The sequence below is a fragment of the Rhinichthys klamathensis genome, unplaced genomic scaffold (genome assembly GCF_029890125.1).
Source record: "Rhinichthys klamathensis goyatoka isolate OS25496 unplaced genomic scaffold, OSU_Roscu_1.1 h1tg000680l_1, whole genome shotgun sequence".
Classification (NCBI taxonomy): domain Eukaryota; kingdom Metazoa; phylum Chordata; class Actinopteri; order Cypriniformes; family Leuciscidae; genus Rhinichthys; species Rhinichthys klamathensis.
Genome location: NW_026607112.1, coordinates 64,552 through 79,735, shown reverse-complemented (window position 1 = coordinate 79,735; position 15,184 = coordinate 64,552). Strand labels below are relative to the sequence as shown.

Below are 15,184 nucleotides of genomic sequence, written 5' to 3'. Positions count from 1 at the left end.
GGCATTATTAATAATCCAAAAACTCCGAATGAACATGCAGGGGAATAACGCAAACCACACAATGCATAAATGAGAAATGACCAAGAACAACTGAAACATCTATATCTATATATATATATATATATATATAGGCTACACACACACAGGGGAAGAACAAAGGAAAGTAAACTAGACAAGGGCATAATCGGTAACCAATGAGACTGAAATAGGTGGCGAGTCATTAAACCGTTCAATCTAACTTATATGTTCAAAAATGCTGATTTATTCATGATTTAAACAGGGTGTTGATATAATTTTAACTTTAAAATGACGGGCTCAACCGTCTAGCAATGCATCGCCAGTGTAACGCTGAAGCTAACGCTTCACTTTATAGAGACCAATGGCATGAAACATACATGAAATTAAAAAAAATTAATAAATATTAATTTAACAACATTAGATGTAACATCAAATTCTAATGTACATACTGATTTAGAAAAACTAAGAAAAACTATGAAGAAACCGTTATTTCAACAAAAATACATCAAATGTGAAGCGACACGCAGAGAATTCTGGCAATTTTAGTTTTTTCACTGTAAATTAGAGAATGACTTATTATTTTTCACTTCCAAAAACTGTACATTTAACGGTATTTTACGGTCTTAGATCTTAGATCTATCACAGTCATTCACCGTATATAAACTGAACAAAATTATAAACACAGCACTTTTGTTTTTGCCCCCATTTTTCATGAGCTGAACTCAAAGATCTAAGACTTTTTCTATGTATACAAAAGGCCTATTTGTCTCAAATATTGTTCACACATCTGTCTAAATCTGTGTTAGTGAGCACTTCTCCTTTGCCGAGATAATCCATCCACCTCACCGGTGTGGCATATCATGATGCTGATTAGACAGCATGATTATTGCACAGGTGTGCCTTAGGCTGGCCACAATTAAAAGGCCACTCGAAGGCCCTGTCCACACGGACACGGGTATTTTTATATTTTTATTTTTTATTTTTTACGCGGTTCGGCCGTTCGTCCACACGGAAACGCACTGAAACCGAATATTTTTGAAAACCCCTGCCAGGGGTGAGGATTTTCAGAAACGCCGGTTACAGTGTTGTCGTGTAGACAGTGAAACCGGGGTTTTTGCCTTGCGACGTCAAAGTGTGCGCCGTTATCCGCTGTGTTTGACGTCAGAATTGCGCTTCTGATTGGCCAATGTGGCTTTACGGTTAAGGTTTATATCGCCGCCTGCTGGCGTGGCATGCTCTTGATCGCGCAGCGCTTGATAGCGTGTTTTTGTGTTTTCATGTAGACGGAGACCGAGCATGTGTGGACGGGATTTTTTTTTCCGTGTGGACAAGGCCTAAAATGTGCGGTTTTACTGTATTGGGGAGTCCGGGGTGGATGGATTATCTCGGCAAAGGAGAAGTGCTCACTAACACTGATTTAGACGGATTTGTGAACAATATTTGAGAGAAATAGGCCTTTTGTGTACATAGAAAAAGTCTTAAATCTTTGAGTTCAGCTCATGAAAAATGGGGACAAAAACAAAAGTGTTGCGTTTATAATTTTGTTCAGTGTAGTTCGGAAACTTTCTTTTAACCAAGTAACAATCTTTTACCGTTAAAATCACAATAATTTTTTTACAGTGTACTTCTACTCGTTTAAACTGCAGTTGCATGCACTGTACATTGGCGTAAAAACTTCGGCTTACTTTGTGATTAAGAGTCAGATGGAAAAGAGGGATAAAAACATGTGTGCAATGACTGCTTCAAACACAGTGGTTACAATTCAGCCTAAAACTGATAACAGATGAGACTTGCAAATGCAATGGATAAAAAAATTGCTTAGTATGTAAGTGCATCCAACAGAATAACCCAGACTTACATAAGTGTCCATGAAACACACTCTTAATGTCCTAAAGCAACCCAGACACAGCGTCTCTCTTGCCTGAACCGCCACAGGCCCCCATGAGGAACCAGGACATCAGCTGATATGGAGATACTCTGATAACGGTTTCAGCTTATGATTATTCGGTTATGAACGACAACACTTGTGGGTAAAAATAGGACTCAGTAAAGATCCAAACAGATGAACTGAGCTGACGTATTATTACCAAAGACAGTGTGTTGCTGCTGATCTACTGCTTTGAGCACAACAGGATCTCAGTGTGTGTCACTGCAACACACCCCTGATATTAGATCTGCTGCAGATGTGTGTGTCTCCTTCCGGCTCTGGATATGCTTACACTGAGCAGACAGAGCCACACTGCGCAGGGAAATTCAGAAAACAATCATATTTCATCATAATATTTATACCCTTGAAAATGCCTTTTCCAGCCATTGTTTGTGAACAGATTGAGCCTCGGCGAGGAGTAATTACTGCACGTTTAAATCAGCACTGATTATCTGATTACATGCATGAATTAATGTGGAGATACATTGACTGTGTGCATCTGTCAGCTGCTCATTAACTCAACATCAATCACATCTGTACAGCAGGACAATCCACACACACACACACACACACACACACACACACACACACACACACACCTGCTGAAAGTCTGACATTTCGGAAAGATTCATGATTGTTCTCAAACTGGTAGCGCAAATTCTCCTTTAAGTACAGATTTATTTTTAATACTTAACTTTGCTTTTGGCCATTCTGTCTTTTATATGGACACTGTCGCCATGACAACAGTTCTTGCATCACTCGCATCCGAGTAAAACAAACACACAAGATGTTAATGATATCAACTACACCAAATATTAAAAGTAACACAAGGTAAATATCCTCTACATATGAACAGCATCGCATACAGAATCACAGGCTTGTTTCCTTTTATTTCCCTAAAAATGAAATATTTCAGGATCACAGATCACAAGCAACAAAAAAGTGATGCAATTAACCTCATCTTTATTTATTTATTTTATGGCAAAACTAATGCAGATGGCTAATTTTTCATCAGAACTTGTCCAAAAAAAAAAAAAAAATTCACCAATGAACCCAGAAGTGTAATACAGTGCAACAGATGTTTAATTTAGTTTATTTAGTCAGCAACGTTTCACTTTTAACTCTTTCCCCGCCATTGACAGATCGTTCTCACTGTGACAGAATCTCCTGATCAAAACAGGAGAAGCAGAAACAAGCGATGAAAGCATTGCTTATGCACTTTGTAGTCTTTGTCAAAAACACAATTTTTTCTCAGCTTTTTGTTCAAAGTGATGCTTTTTTTAGGAAACTTACCCACATTCCAGTGTTGATAAAAAAATGAATGCATGACAGTAGAATAAGACGTTTTTGTTATTTTTATTTTAAAGGAGATGTTTATTTTGATATATTGGGGGCCATGACATTGAAAATTATCAAAAATGCTGGCAACTTTTTTCAAACCGCTGGCGGGGAAAGAGTTAATAAATAATCACAGTTGATAAATATCGGTATATCATAATATAAAAGTCTCTTCTGCTCACAAAGGCTGCATTTATTTGATGAAAAATTCAGTAAAAACAGTGATATTATGAAATATTAAAATGTAATTTATTACTGTGATGGCAAAAACGATGATTGTGCTGCTTAATATTGTTGTGGAAACCGTGATCCTTTTTTCGGGATTCTTTAAAGAATAAGCATTTTTTTTAAATAAAAATCTTTTTTAACATTATAAATGTGCTTACTGTCAATTTCGAATGATCCATTTAATGCATCCTTGCTAAATAAAAATGTATTTCTTTTTTTTTAAAATCGTCCTGCCCTCAAACTTTTCAACAGTAAAAGTTTAAATAGGCCTTAAGCATAACATCTAAAATATAATATTGCCCACATAGATGGCCTAAATGTGGTTAACTACTATTGATTAATCATATGTAATGTAGATGACTGTTATATAAAACAGGGAGATTATTTTGACTATAGTTGGACTAATAGTAAAATATTAATGCTGTCCTTCAGCATAATAAAATATAGCTCAAGTTTAGTTAAAAAAAACCCAAATCAAGTCAAAAAGAGCAGAGCACAACCACAAACCACAACATTTTCCTACAGGATATGCTTTTTTCACTGATCTGGACTTTTATATGGAATATATAATGTGAAATATGGCTAGGGCTGTGCAACGATTAATCGCATCCAAAATAAAAGTTTGTGTTTACATAATGTATATGTGTGTGTACTGTGTATGATTATTTTGTATATATAAATACACACACATGCATGTATATTTTTGAAATACATTTGCATTTTTATGCTGTATCATTTATATTAAATATAAATATAAATATTTTATATATAAATAACACATTTTTATTAAATATATACATGCATGTTTGTGTATTTAAATATACAAACTAATTATACACAATACACACACATATACATTATGTAAATACAAACTTTTATTTTGGATTCGATTAATCGTTGCACAGACCTAGTATGTACTTTTTTTGTGTAAATTGTAATGTCTTATTTTAATTTGTTTGTATGTACGTTTACATAACCTCATCCTGGCCAGGGACTGCAGATGCAAACGACCTTTACAGCCAAAAAAACTAAACAAACCTAAACATTCGGAAAACAACAAATACAAGCAAACTAAGAGTTACGTTCGGAGGCAGTGAGGTGCACAAGACCAAGGTGGCACTGAGGGATCATAATTCCCCCCAGAATTCATATTCATAAATGCTATAACTGAACTCTTCACCCTAGCAGTACATATGGTTGAGACTTGAGGTCACCTGAAGGCAAAACTCATGAAAACTCATCACAGTTGACTGTAGCCTATAGAAGAGCACACAAACACACAGAGGCATGCTGGGTAATTGCAATCTCACCCTCTCCTCCAGCTCGTCTCCGGGTGTGTCTTTCCCGTCGGGAATGTCTCTGCAGACGGGCAGCGCTTTCTTCAGCGCCGGCTCGCGGTTCAGGGTGGTGTAGCCCACGTGCTCGTAGATGGGGTTGATGGTCATCTTAGATATGTATTCGGCTGCTTTGGTCTCGATGTACAGCGTGATCAGACCGTCCGTCACCAGGTCGTGGATCGACTCGAAGCGTTTCTCCCCCACAAAATGCTTCCCATCGTAAAAGAGACGGAAGTTTCGGGTCTGATTCCCAAAGCTGAAAGAGAGAATGAGGAAATGAGTGTGTGCTGTAACACACAGCTGTGAGAAGATCCAGAGAGGAATGATGAATGAACATGGACACACACACACACACACACACTGAACATCTATGGTTGTATCAGCTTCCTGTACTTGTAGTTATGAGTGCGAAGAGCTCATGTGTTGATCAATACAAAGACCGGATACTCTTCTTCCACACACACACACACACACACACACACACACACACACACACACACACACACACACACACACACACACACACACACACACACACACACACACACACACACACACACACACACACACACACACACACACACTTAAATGTCTATTCCACATGTTTATCATTATATTTTAACCCAAAACGTATCTATAGACTTTGCAACAAACAACAAACCTGGTTTTTCAGGCAATTCGAAAAAACGAATATTTCGTAAAACAGGTGATCGCATTTACAGGTGATTTACACGCATTTTAGTCGCATAACATCGGGTAATGGAAACAACGTCATTTCGCAATAGTTTTTTATCGACATTTAGAAAATATCGCAAACGTTTTGCGCAAATATGTAATGGAAACGCGGCTAGCCGGCTACTGTGCTCATTCACACACATTCAGCTCATGATAAGTGTTTTTTAGCATCTTAGCTACGTTCACATAAAATAACAATCAAGGAATTAACTGACGACTTTAACCGAAACACATGCATCACTTTCAATGTCAACAGCATAAGAATAAGCCACTTCAAAACCAAAACAGCCCAGTACAAGAGACTGGAATAAACACACATCTCAGACACATTCATGCATTGATACATACTGTATGATTATCACACAACAAAATCAACATTAACATTGTCTTAGAAAATTTCCTATTAGTTTAAATATTTGAATCAAACAGTATTTGAAAACTGAGGGTTGCCAATGTATTGATTGTAACATGATCAGAGATGGTAATGCTGTTATGAGCCACTGGAAATGACAGGACAGCTGAGGTTTTATAATGCATGAGCTTCCTGTTTGAGTTCCCACAGAGAGACACACACACACACACACACACACGCCCAAAATCAGATGCACACAGGCGGAGCTGGAAACACTTACAGATACTCACAACAAGGTTCATATCAGAAACACACAGTTAGAGGTTTGTATGGCTTCTTGACTCACGCATGGAAACAGACGCACCACACACACACACACAGATACACACACAAACATATGCACAAAGGCTCATGTCATTAAAGCCTGATGGCAACAGAGCTCTTTGATGTTAAAGCTTTTGCGCACAGGACACAACAGATGCTTTCTCTGAGGAATCACATGCCTGAGGAAGAGCGCATGAGAGAGCGAGAGTGTGTGTGTGTGTTTGGACTGGAAAGCAGCCGCATGCAGCGTGTAGCAGTGTGTGTCCGTCTGCTCAAGTGAGCAGATTAAAGGGATTATCTCTAGACTTTTTGTGTCTAGCGCGGCACGCATGCATGCGCACACACACACACACTTTTTTCACTATATTTGAGGAGGACATTGCAAAGACTTCCATTGATTCAATATCAGGTTAGTGGCTTAACCCCTAGACCTATCCATTACAGAAACATGTGCAAAACACTAGATTACATTTTTTTTTTTTTTTTACGATTTATATGTTTTTTATAACTAATAAGGACTAGTAATAGCATGTCCTCACTAGTCAGGGTTGTCATGATATTTCAGTATATAAGTGAGGACATTTGGCCCTCACAAGTATCGCCAAACCTGTACACAAACACACACACATTTACACACTCACAACAACAACAAAAGTCCTCTAACATTTTAGAGTAAAATTCTCACATTTACATAACCTATACTAGGGCTGCAACTAACGATTATTTTGATAATTAATCTGTTGATTTTTTTTGATTAATCGGATCAAAAATCTAAACATTACTTAAAAAAATTGACGTTAGAAATGGGTTATTCACTACTGTAAAGCGACGTGACTGGCTGATGGTTTCCAAGCACAGCGCCCAAACGTGACTCATCGATCATCGAATTCGTTGTCAATTATTTTCATTATCGATAATAATCGATTTTATCGATTAGTTGTTGAAACCCTAACCTATACCAATCAAAAATGTTTTTGAAAAAAGTCTCTTCTGCTCACCAAGGCTGCATTTATTTGATCACATATTGTGAAATATGATTATAATATAAAATAAGTCTTTTCTATGTGAATATATAGTAAAATACAATTCATTCCTGTGATCAAAGCTGAATTTTCAGCATCATTACTCCAGTCTTCAGTGTCACATGATCCTTCAGAAATCACTCTAATATGATTATGAATCTTATCAATGTTGAAAACTGCTTCATATTTCTGTGGAAACTGTGATACTTTTTTCAGGTTTCTTTAATGAATAGAAAGTTCAGCAGGTAAATTATGTATTTTTTGTGTAAACAAAGCACTCGTGTCGCTTTATAAAACTGAGGTTAAACCACTGGAGTCTCATGGATTACTTTAATGATGTCTTTACTATCTTTCTGGGGCTTGAAAGTGGAAGTTGCATTGGATCTCTATGGAAGGACAGAAAGCTCTCGGATATCATCAAAAAGATCTTCATTGGTGTTCCGAAGATGAACGAAGATCTTACGGGTTTGGAACGACACGAGGGCGAGTAAATGATGACAGAATAAAACTTTTAGGGTGAACTAGGTGAATTTGTTCTGTGAATAGCTAATACACATTAAGACTGATGATTTAACTACACTGATCTCACATCAGCCAGAGCTAAAATAAGACAAACACACATGGGCCAAGACACGGGAGCTAGACTGGAGAAAGAGAGAAGATCTAGGTTCGAGACGGATGGGTCAAGGGTCAAAGTTGAAGGTTGGCGTACCGCAGAGCTAAAGTGTATGTGCCCGGCTGTCTCTGGCTCTCTCGGATCAGATAACTTCCTTCGGCCACACTGAGCAGTTGGTCAGCTTCCTCTCTGGAGATCATCCCATGATACCTTCACAGCAAACCAGACAGAGAATATTAATACAATAGCACATTCGAGCTCAAACCAAATTTGCTTTTAAATAGGAAAAATACACTACTGTTCAAAAGTTTTATGAATTCATATTTTATTTAGCAAGGATGTATTACATTGATAATAAGTGACAGTAAATGTTACAAAAATTTATTTTCAAATCAATGCATTTCTATTGAACTCAGCCATCTCTCTTTAAACAATCTTTCTTCAAATCTCCCTCTTGCTCTCTATCTCCTCCCCCTTTATGAGTGGACACGCACATTATTGCTGATTGGCTCACTCTCTCCTCCCCGATCATGAGTGGACACACCCATTACTGCTGATTGGCTCACTCTCTCCTCCCCGATCATGAGTGGACACACCCATTACTGCTGATTGGCTGACTCCTCCCCCATCATGAGTGGACACACCCATTACTCCTGATTGGCTCACTCTCTCTTCCCCCATCATGAGTGGACACGCCCCTACTGCTAATAGGCTCAATCTCTCCTCCCCCATCATGAGTGGACACGCCCATTACTGCTAATAGGCTCAATCTCTCCTCCCCCATCATGAGTGGACACGCCCATTACTGCTGATTGGCTCACTCTCTCCTCCCCCATCATGAGTGGACACGCCCATTACTGCTGATTGGCTCACTCTCTCCTCCCCCTTCATGAGTGGACACGCCCATTACTGCTGATTGGCTCACTCTCTCCTCCCCCATCATGAGTGGACACGCCCATTACTGCTGATTGGCTGACTCCTCCCCCATCATGAGTGGACACACCCATTACTCCTGATTGGCTCACTCTCTCCTCCCCCATCATGAGTGGACACGCCCCTACTGCTAATAAGCTCAATCTCTCCTCCCCCATCATGAGTGGACACGCCCCCTACTGCTGATTGGCTCACTTTCTCTCCTCCCCCATCACGAGTAGACACGCCCCCTACTGCTAATTGGCTCAATCTCTCCTCCCCCTTCATGAGTGGACACGCCCCTACTGCTAATTGGCTCAATCTCTCCTCCCCCATCATGAGTGGACACGCCCCTACTGCTAATTGGCTCAATCTCTCCTCTACCATCATGAGTGGACACACCCCCTACTGCTGATTGGCTCACTCTCTCTCCTCCCCCATCATGAGTGGACACGCCCCTACTGCTGATTGGCTCACTCTCTCCTCCCCCATCATGAGTGGACACACCCCTACTGCTGATTGGCTCACTCTCTCCTCCCCCATCATGAGTGGACACACCCCCTACTGCTGATTGGCTCACTCTCTCTCCTCCCCCATCATGAGTGGACACGCCCCCCAGTGCTGATTGGCTGACTCCCCCATCATGAGTGGACACACCCATTACTCCTGATTGGCTCACTCTCTCCTCCCCCATCACGAGCAGACACGCCCCCCAGTGCTGATTGGCACTCTCTCCTCCCCCATAACGAGCAGACACGCCCCCCAGTGCTGATTGGCACTCTCTCCTCCCCCATCACGAGCAGACACGCCCCCCAGTGCTGATTGGCACTCTCTCCTCCCCCATTACGAGCAGACACGCCCCCCAGTGCTGATTGGCACTCTCTCCTCCCCCATAACGAGCAGACACGCCCCCCAGTGCTGATTGGCACTCTCTCCTCCCCCATCACGAGCAGACACACCCCCCAGTGCTGATTGGCACTCTCTCCTCCCCCATTACGAGCAGACACGCCCCCCAGTGCTGATAGGCTACAAGAGTGTTGTGCTGCTCGTTCTGATCCACTGTAAACAGCGTTTCTCAGAAATTGCTTACTGTGCCTTTAAATAGGATATCGATCAACTGTGGATTCATGTACAGTAGAATCTGAACTGGTTCAGTAATGCGTGTAATGAAACTCACTCTCTTCCGTAGTATTTGGGCCGATTCTCCACCTGCAAAGTCATAAGAGAGATATCATTACTAAAAGTTATCAATTTTATCAAAATACTTCACTATTACTCAGGAACACACACAGACTTGGAGAACAGTGTAGTCTTAAGTATTATAAGAGAGTTTATTAAGAGATTTCCATCATTTGAAATATCGTGGTATATAGGGAAGAAGTGGGCATAAACAGGGGCATCTCGCTCCACTACTGGGGTAAGTTGACCCCCGTCCAGGGGCAAAAGCCCTCTAGGGTAAACTTATCCCAGCCGCTTTCGCAGAATATGTAAAATACAGCAGATATCATTTTTAATAATTTATGTCTATGCAAAAGGTGCCATGAATCTAAAATACGAAATCCAATATTCTATGTAAATTTATGCATTGTGAGTCGTGACTATTTAATTGAATAATTCACAGGAAAATCAAATAAAGAAACTGCAGTCAAAACTTCATCTTATTCTATGAATTATATATAGGCCTTTATTTGTATTTAATGGGATGTCATAATAATAGCAAAAGAGTGTGAATTCTGCTCAGATGGCCCGTGGGTTAATTATGAGATCTTTGAAATGTGTGTATAATTCAAGGAACAATTTATAAAACTTATGAAAACACCAGCAACATCATACCAGTGCAGACCTTCTGTCCCAATACTGAGGCTGACAGGGTCATTTTACTGACTTTCTCTGAATTACTGTCAACCAGCAATCCCTCATTACCAAACATACATCATTTTAATATCGCACACAAAGATATTTGACAGAATACCACACCTGGACAGTATTTCAGACAGCCATATACTGTAAAAAATGCTGCTAATCTGGATTTTATTCAGATTGATTTAGTAATGAAGAAAATGCATATTTAAGATTTATTCATTTTTAATCACTATATGTTCTTTCAAACATGCATTTTTTATGCTCATTACTTTGAAATCTATCAGGACACACGGCTTTACTCATGACCGTCGTAATATTAATGGAAAAAGACTGTAAAAAACGCTACAGTAAAAAACAGTTAATTGGTTAAAAGTAAATGGGACATTTCATGCAATTTTGCAGTAAAACTTTTTTTTTTTTTAAAGAAAGAACAAGTCATCTTATTTATAGTGCAAAATTGTAAATTGACATTCCCAGAATGCTTTTTCATTGATTTCTTCCTTTTTTCTAATCATACATCAGGGTTTTATGTTACATCTTATGTTGTTAAACGAATGTTTACTGTAGTATTTTAGTGCCGTGTGTGTTTTCTACAAATGTTCGTTGGTGACATTTAACCCTTGATCCAACAACGGCATCTATAATCAGCCAAAACACAAATAAATGAGCACAACACCCTCCATACAGATGAGCCTCGCGCTTCCAGAGACAGAGAGAATCCAATCCTCCCCCTTCCCCCAGTCTCTCTCTCTCTCTCTCTCTCTCTCCGTTTCTCTCACACACGTCTTAAACGCAGGGCAGAAGAACAGTGTTCTGTGTGAGAAGCTTCACAAGGTCCGAGGAAAATATATATATATGAACTTTTAGAAAAATAAAAGGTGCTACACAATGCGAAAGGCAGATTACAAGAAAGCATGAACAACACACCTGAAATATAAACATCCGAGAGGAATAAACCAAAACCAAACCAGTTCAGCTTTAACATGTAATGAAACTGTCAGTCGGTGAATGACTGAACGTTTCTGGGTAAATGGGATGTGGGATGGAATAACATCGTTTCCTGATGAGAATAAAGGCAGAAGTGTTTTGTAAAGCAGGGTTGTGTGTTTATGTGTGTGTGAAGCGGGTTGTAGGTGAGATGACCGACAGGGTAATAAAGCCAGCTAATGATGGGAATCAGCAACACTATAGAGCTGATCAATCACTGGAAGCCAGTGTGTGTGCGTGCGTGTGTGTCTGTGTGTGTGCGTGACTGTGTGTGCGCGTGACTGTGTATGTGCGCCCGTGCGTGTGTCTGTATGTGTGTGTGGTGGTGTGTGTGTGTGTGCAGACTGCTGAGTGCGCAGTATTTTCTGCATGAAGAATGGGAGCGTCTGATTTCTGTCTGGGTTTCTCTATCAGCATCCTTAAACACTAATATCAGCAATGAGCAGATGACAATGGAAAAATGAGCCAATTGTTTCATTTCTCACCTCATTTATAATGCTAATTCCATTACATTTGTGTCTTTCCCTCTTTAGAAATCAGGAAAAACAGCACATTTACTTGAATACATTTTCCTGCTCTTAATGTGCACAATTCATCAGTTCACGTTCTACTAAATAGATTTTTTTTTTGGTCCTTTGGATTATGAAAATTGGTAGATTTCAGCCAGAATCAAACATGTAAAAACAGTGTTTGCGCCTATAGCCCTGCAGCTAATGCTACACCAAACATTTAGCATTTAGCATGCATGAATCACCATTGACAGCCCAATCTGAGCCAGATGTTGACATGCTGAACTGCTCAAACATCAATGACAGGCAGTGTGTTAAAGCCCTAAACGGCATAAGAAAAACCATGTTTGCATGTACATGATAATGATATGTGCTTCTTTTTTGCTAAATCGCTGGAATAAAGCTTTTTTTTCAGATGTCAGTCAACAAACGCCTCACTGATGCGATGACTGCACATATAAAGCTGAGGTAGAACTAGAAGAAAGGGCTTTATCAACACACGTTAGCTTTAAAACGCATTACAAATGATCTAGGTTTTAAGTGCGCAAGTATTTTTGTTCAAAAGTTACACATAAATGCCATAATAAACGCCTTGTATAGGTAAGGGATGAATCTCCTCTGAGAGAATTACACAAGACTCACACACACAGGGAACGAATGTCTGGTTCTTCCGTCCGTCACACATGAACACACGCTCACGATAACACCAAAGGAAAGCCCTCATGTCAGATGTAGCTCTTTGATTTGGCGAGTGGTGTGAGAGACGAGCGGACACAGACGGCTCGTAATGAACAGAAATCTCTGCAGGAACACACACCAGCACTGAGAGAGACACACTGAGCTCCTCAAGCACAACACTAATCATTCACACAGATCTACAACACACAGCTGAGGTCATCGGAGTTAAAATCACACACTCGGCTTCCTCACAACATGCGCTCAAAATCAGTGGACTGGACTATGTTGAGGTTGCAAATTTGAACATGCAGTATAAATTGTTCAGGACAATTGAGGATTAAAAGATCTCTCATATCTAGACTAGCACACTAATTACCGGATGAATTAGACAACTCGTTTATTCAAGCAATTATCTGGCCAATGAGATAATTACAAGAAGAAAACAAAAACACTAATATTAGAAGCAATATGGTCACCGTGATAAATCTATGAAGCCTCAATCAGGATTGAGCTGAATCTTGTCGCAATACATAATTCAATTACAGCAAGAAAGGACAAACTGGATCTGCAGTGCGAATGAAATCTGGTAATGGAGGAAAACCAAACCCTTCACGGTTCGGACACACACAGAATGAATGAAAGCAACACGACCACAGCACCTGTGAGGAGGACGGCTCTTTTCTTTAACTCTTACATAACCTGTGGTTCTGATTCACATAGAAACCAAAATCATGTAATCTTCACTAAAAAAAACCCAGAGATAAACTAAAGCATAAATGGTTCCTACTTTTTACATACACTCACCGGCCACTTTATTAGGTACCATGTTTGTACAGAGTTGGACCCCCGTTTGTCTTCAGAACTGCCTTAGATCTTCATGGCACAGATTCAACAAGGTCTACAGTCTACTGGACTGAGATGCTCTTCTGCTTCAAGGTTTGGTGTGTTTTGTGTGTTCAGAGATGCTCTTCTGCTTCCAGGTTTGGTGTGTTGTGTGTTCAGAGATGCTCTTCTGCTTCAAGGTTTGGTGTGTTGTGTGTTCAGAGATGCTCTTCTGCTTCCAGGTTTGGTGTGTTGTGTGTTCAGAGATGCTCTTCTGCTTCAAGGTTTGGTGTGTTGTGCGTTCAGAGATGCTCTTCTGCTTCAAGGTTTGGTGTGTTTTGTGTGTTCAGAGATGTTCTTCTGCTTCAAGGTTTGGTGTGTTTTGTGTGTTCAGAGATGCTCTTCTGCTTCCAGGTTTGGTGTGTTGTGTGTTCAGAGATGCTCTTCTGCTTCAAGGTTTGGTGTGTTGTGTGTTCAGAGATGCTCTTCTGCTTCCAGGTTTGGTGTGTTGTGTGTTCAGAGATGCTCTTCTGCTTCAAGGTTTGGTGTGTTGTGTGTTCAGAGATGCTCTTCTGCTTCAAGGTTTGGTGTGTTGTGTGTTCAGAGATGCTCTTCTGCTTCAAGGTTTGGTGTGTTTTGTGTGTTCAGAGATGCTCTTCTGCTTCCAGGTTTGGTGTGTTGTGTGTTCAGAGATGCTCTTCTGCTTCAAGGTTTGGTGTGTTGTGTGTTCAGAGATGCTCTTCTGCTTCCAGGTTTGGTGTGTTGTGTGTTCAGAGATGCTCTTCTGCTTCAAGGTTTGGTGTGTTGTGCGTTCAGAGATGCTCTTCTGCTTCAAGGTTTGGTGTGTTGTGTGTTCAGAGATGCTCTTCTGCTTCAAGGTTTGGTGTGTTGTGTGTTCAGAGATGCTCTTCTGCTTCAAGGTTTGGTGTGTTGTGTGTTCAGAGATGCTCTTCTGCTTCCAGGTTTGGTGTGTTGTGTGTTCAGAGATGCTCTTCTGCTTCCAGGTTTGGTGTGTTGTGTGTTCAGAGATGCTCTTCTGCTTCAAGGTTTGATGTGTTGTGTGTTCAGAGATGCTCTTCTACTTCAAGGTTTGGTGTGTTGTGTGTTCAGAGATGCTCTTCTGCTTCAAGGTTTGGTGTGTTGTGTGTTCAGATATGCTCTTCTGCTTCCAGGTTTGGTGTGTTGTGTGTTCACAGATGCTCTTCTGCTTCCAGGTTTGGTGTGTTGTGTGTTCAGAGATGCTCTTCTGCTTCCAGGTTTGGTGTGTTGTGTGTTCAGAGATGCTCTTCTGCTTCAAGGTTTGGTGTGTTGTGTGTTCAGAGATGCTCTTCTGCTTCAAGGTTTGGTGTGTTGTGTGTTCAGAGATGCTCTTCTGCTTCCAGGTTTGGTGTGTTGTGTGTTCAGAGATGCTCTTCTGCTTCAAGGTTTGGTGTGTTTTGTGTGTTCAGAGATGCTCTTCTGCTTCAAGGTTGGATGTGTTGTGTGTTCAGAGATGCTCTTCTGCTTCAAGGTTTGG

The 15,184-nt window shown here is 40.4% G+C and overlaps 1 protein-coding gene across 1 annotated transcript in view; it reads right to left on the bottom strand.

Annotated features, from left to right (window-relative positions):
• chn1 (chimerin 1) overlaps positions 1-15,184 on the bottom strand; it is a 75,481-nt gene that overhangs the window by 40,432 nt on the left and 19,865 nt on the right. The window contains exons 4-6 of the mRNA XM_056241883.1: positions 9,987-10,018; positions 7,994-8,107; positions 4,822-5,104 (exon numbers count right to left, since the gene is read on the bottom strand). Of these exons, the coding sequence (XP_056097858.1) occupies positions 4,822-5,104; positions 7,994-8,107; positions 9,987-10,018 (429 nt within the window). The remainder of the gene's footprint in view (positions 1-4,821; positions 5,105-7,993; positions 8,108-9,986; positions 10,019-15,184) is intronic.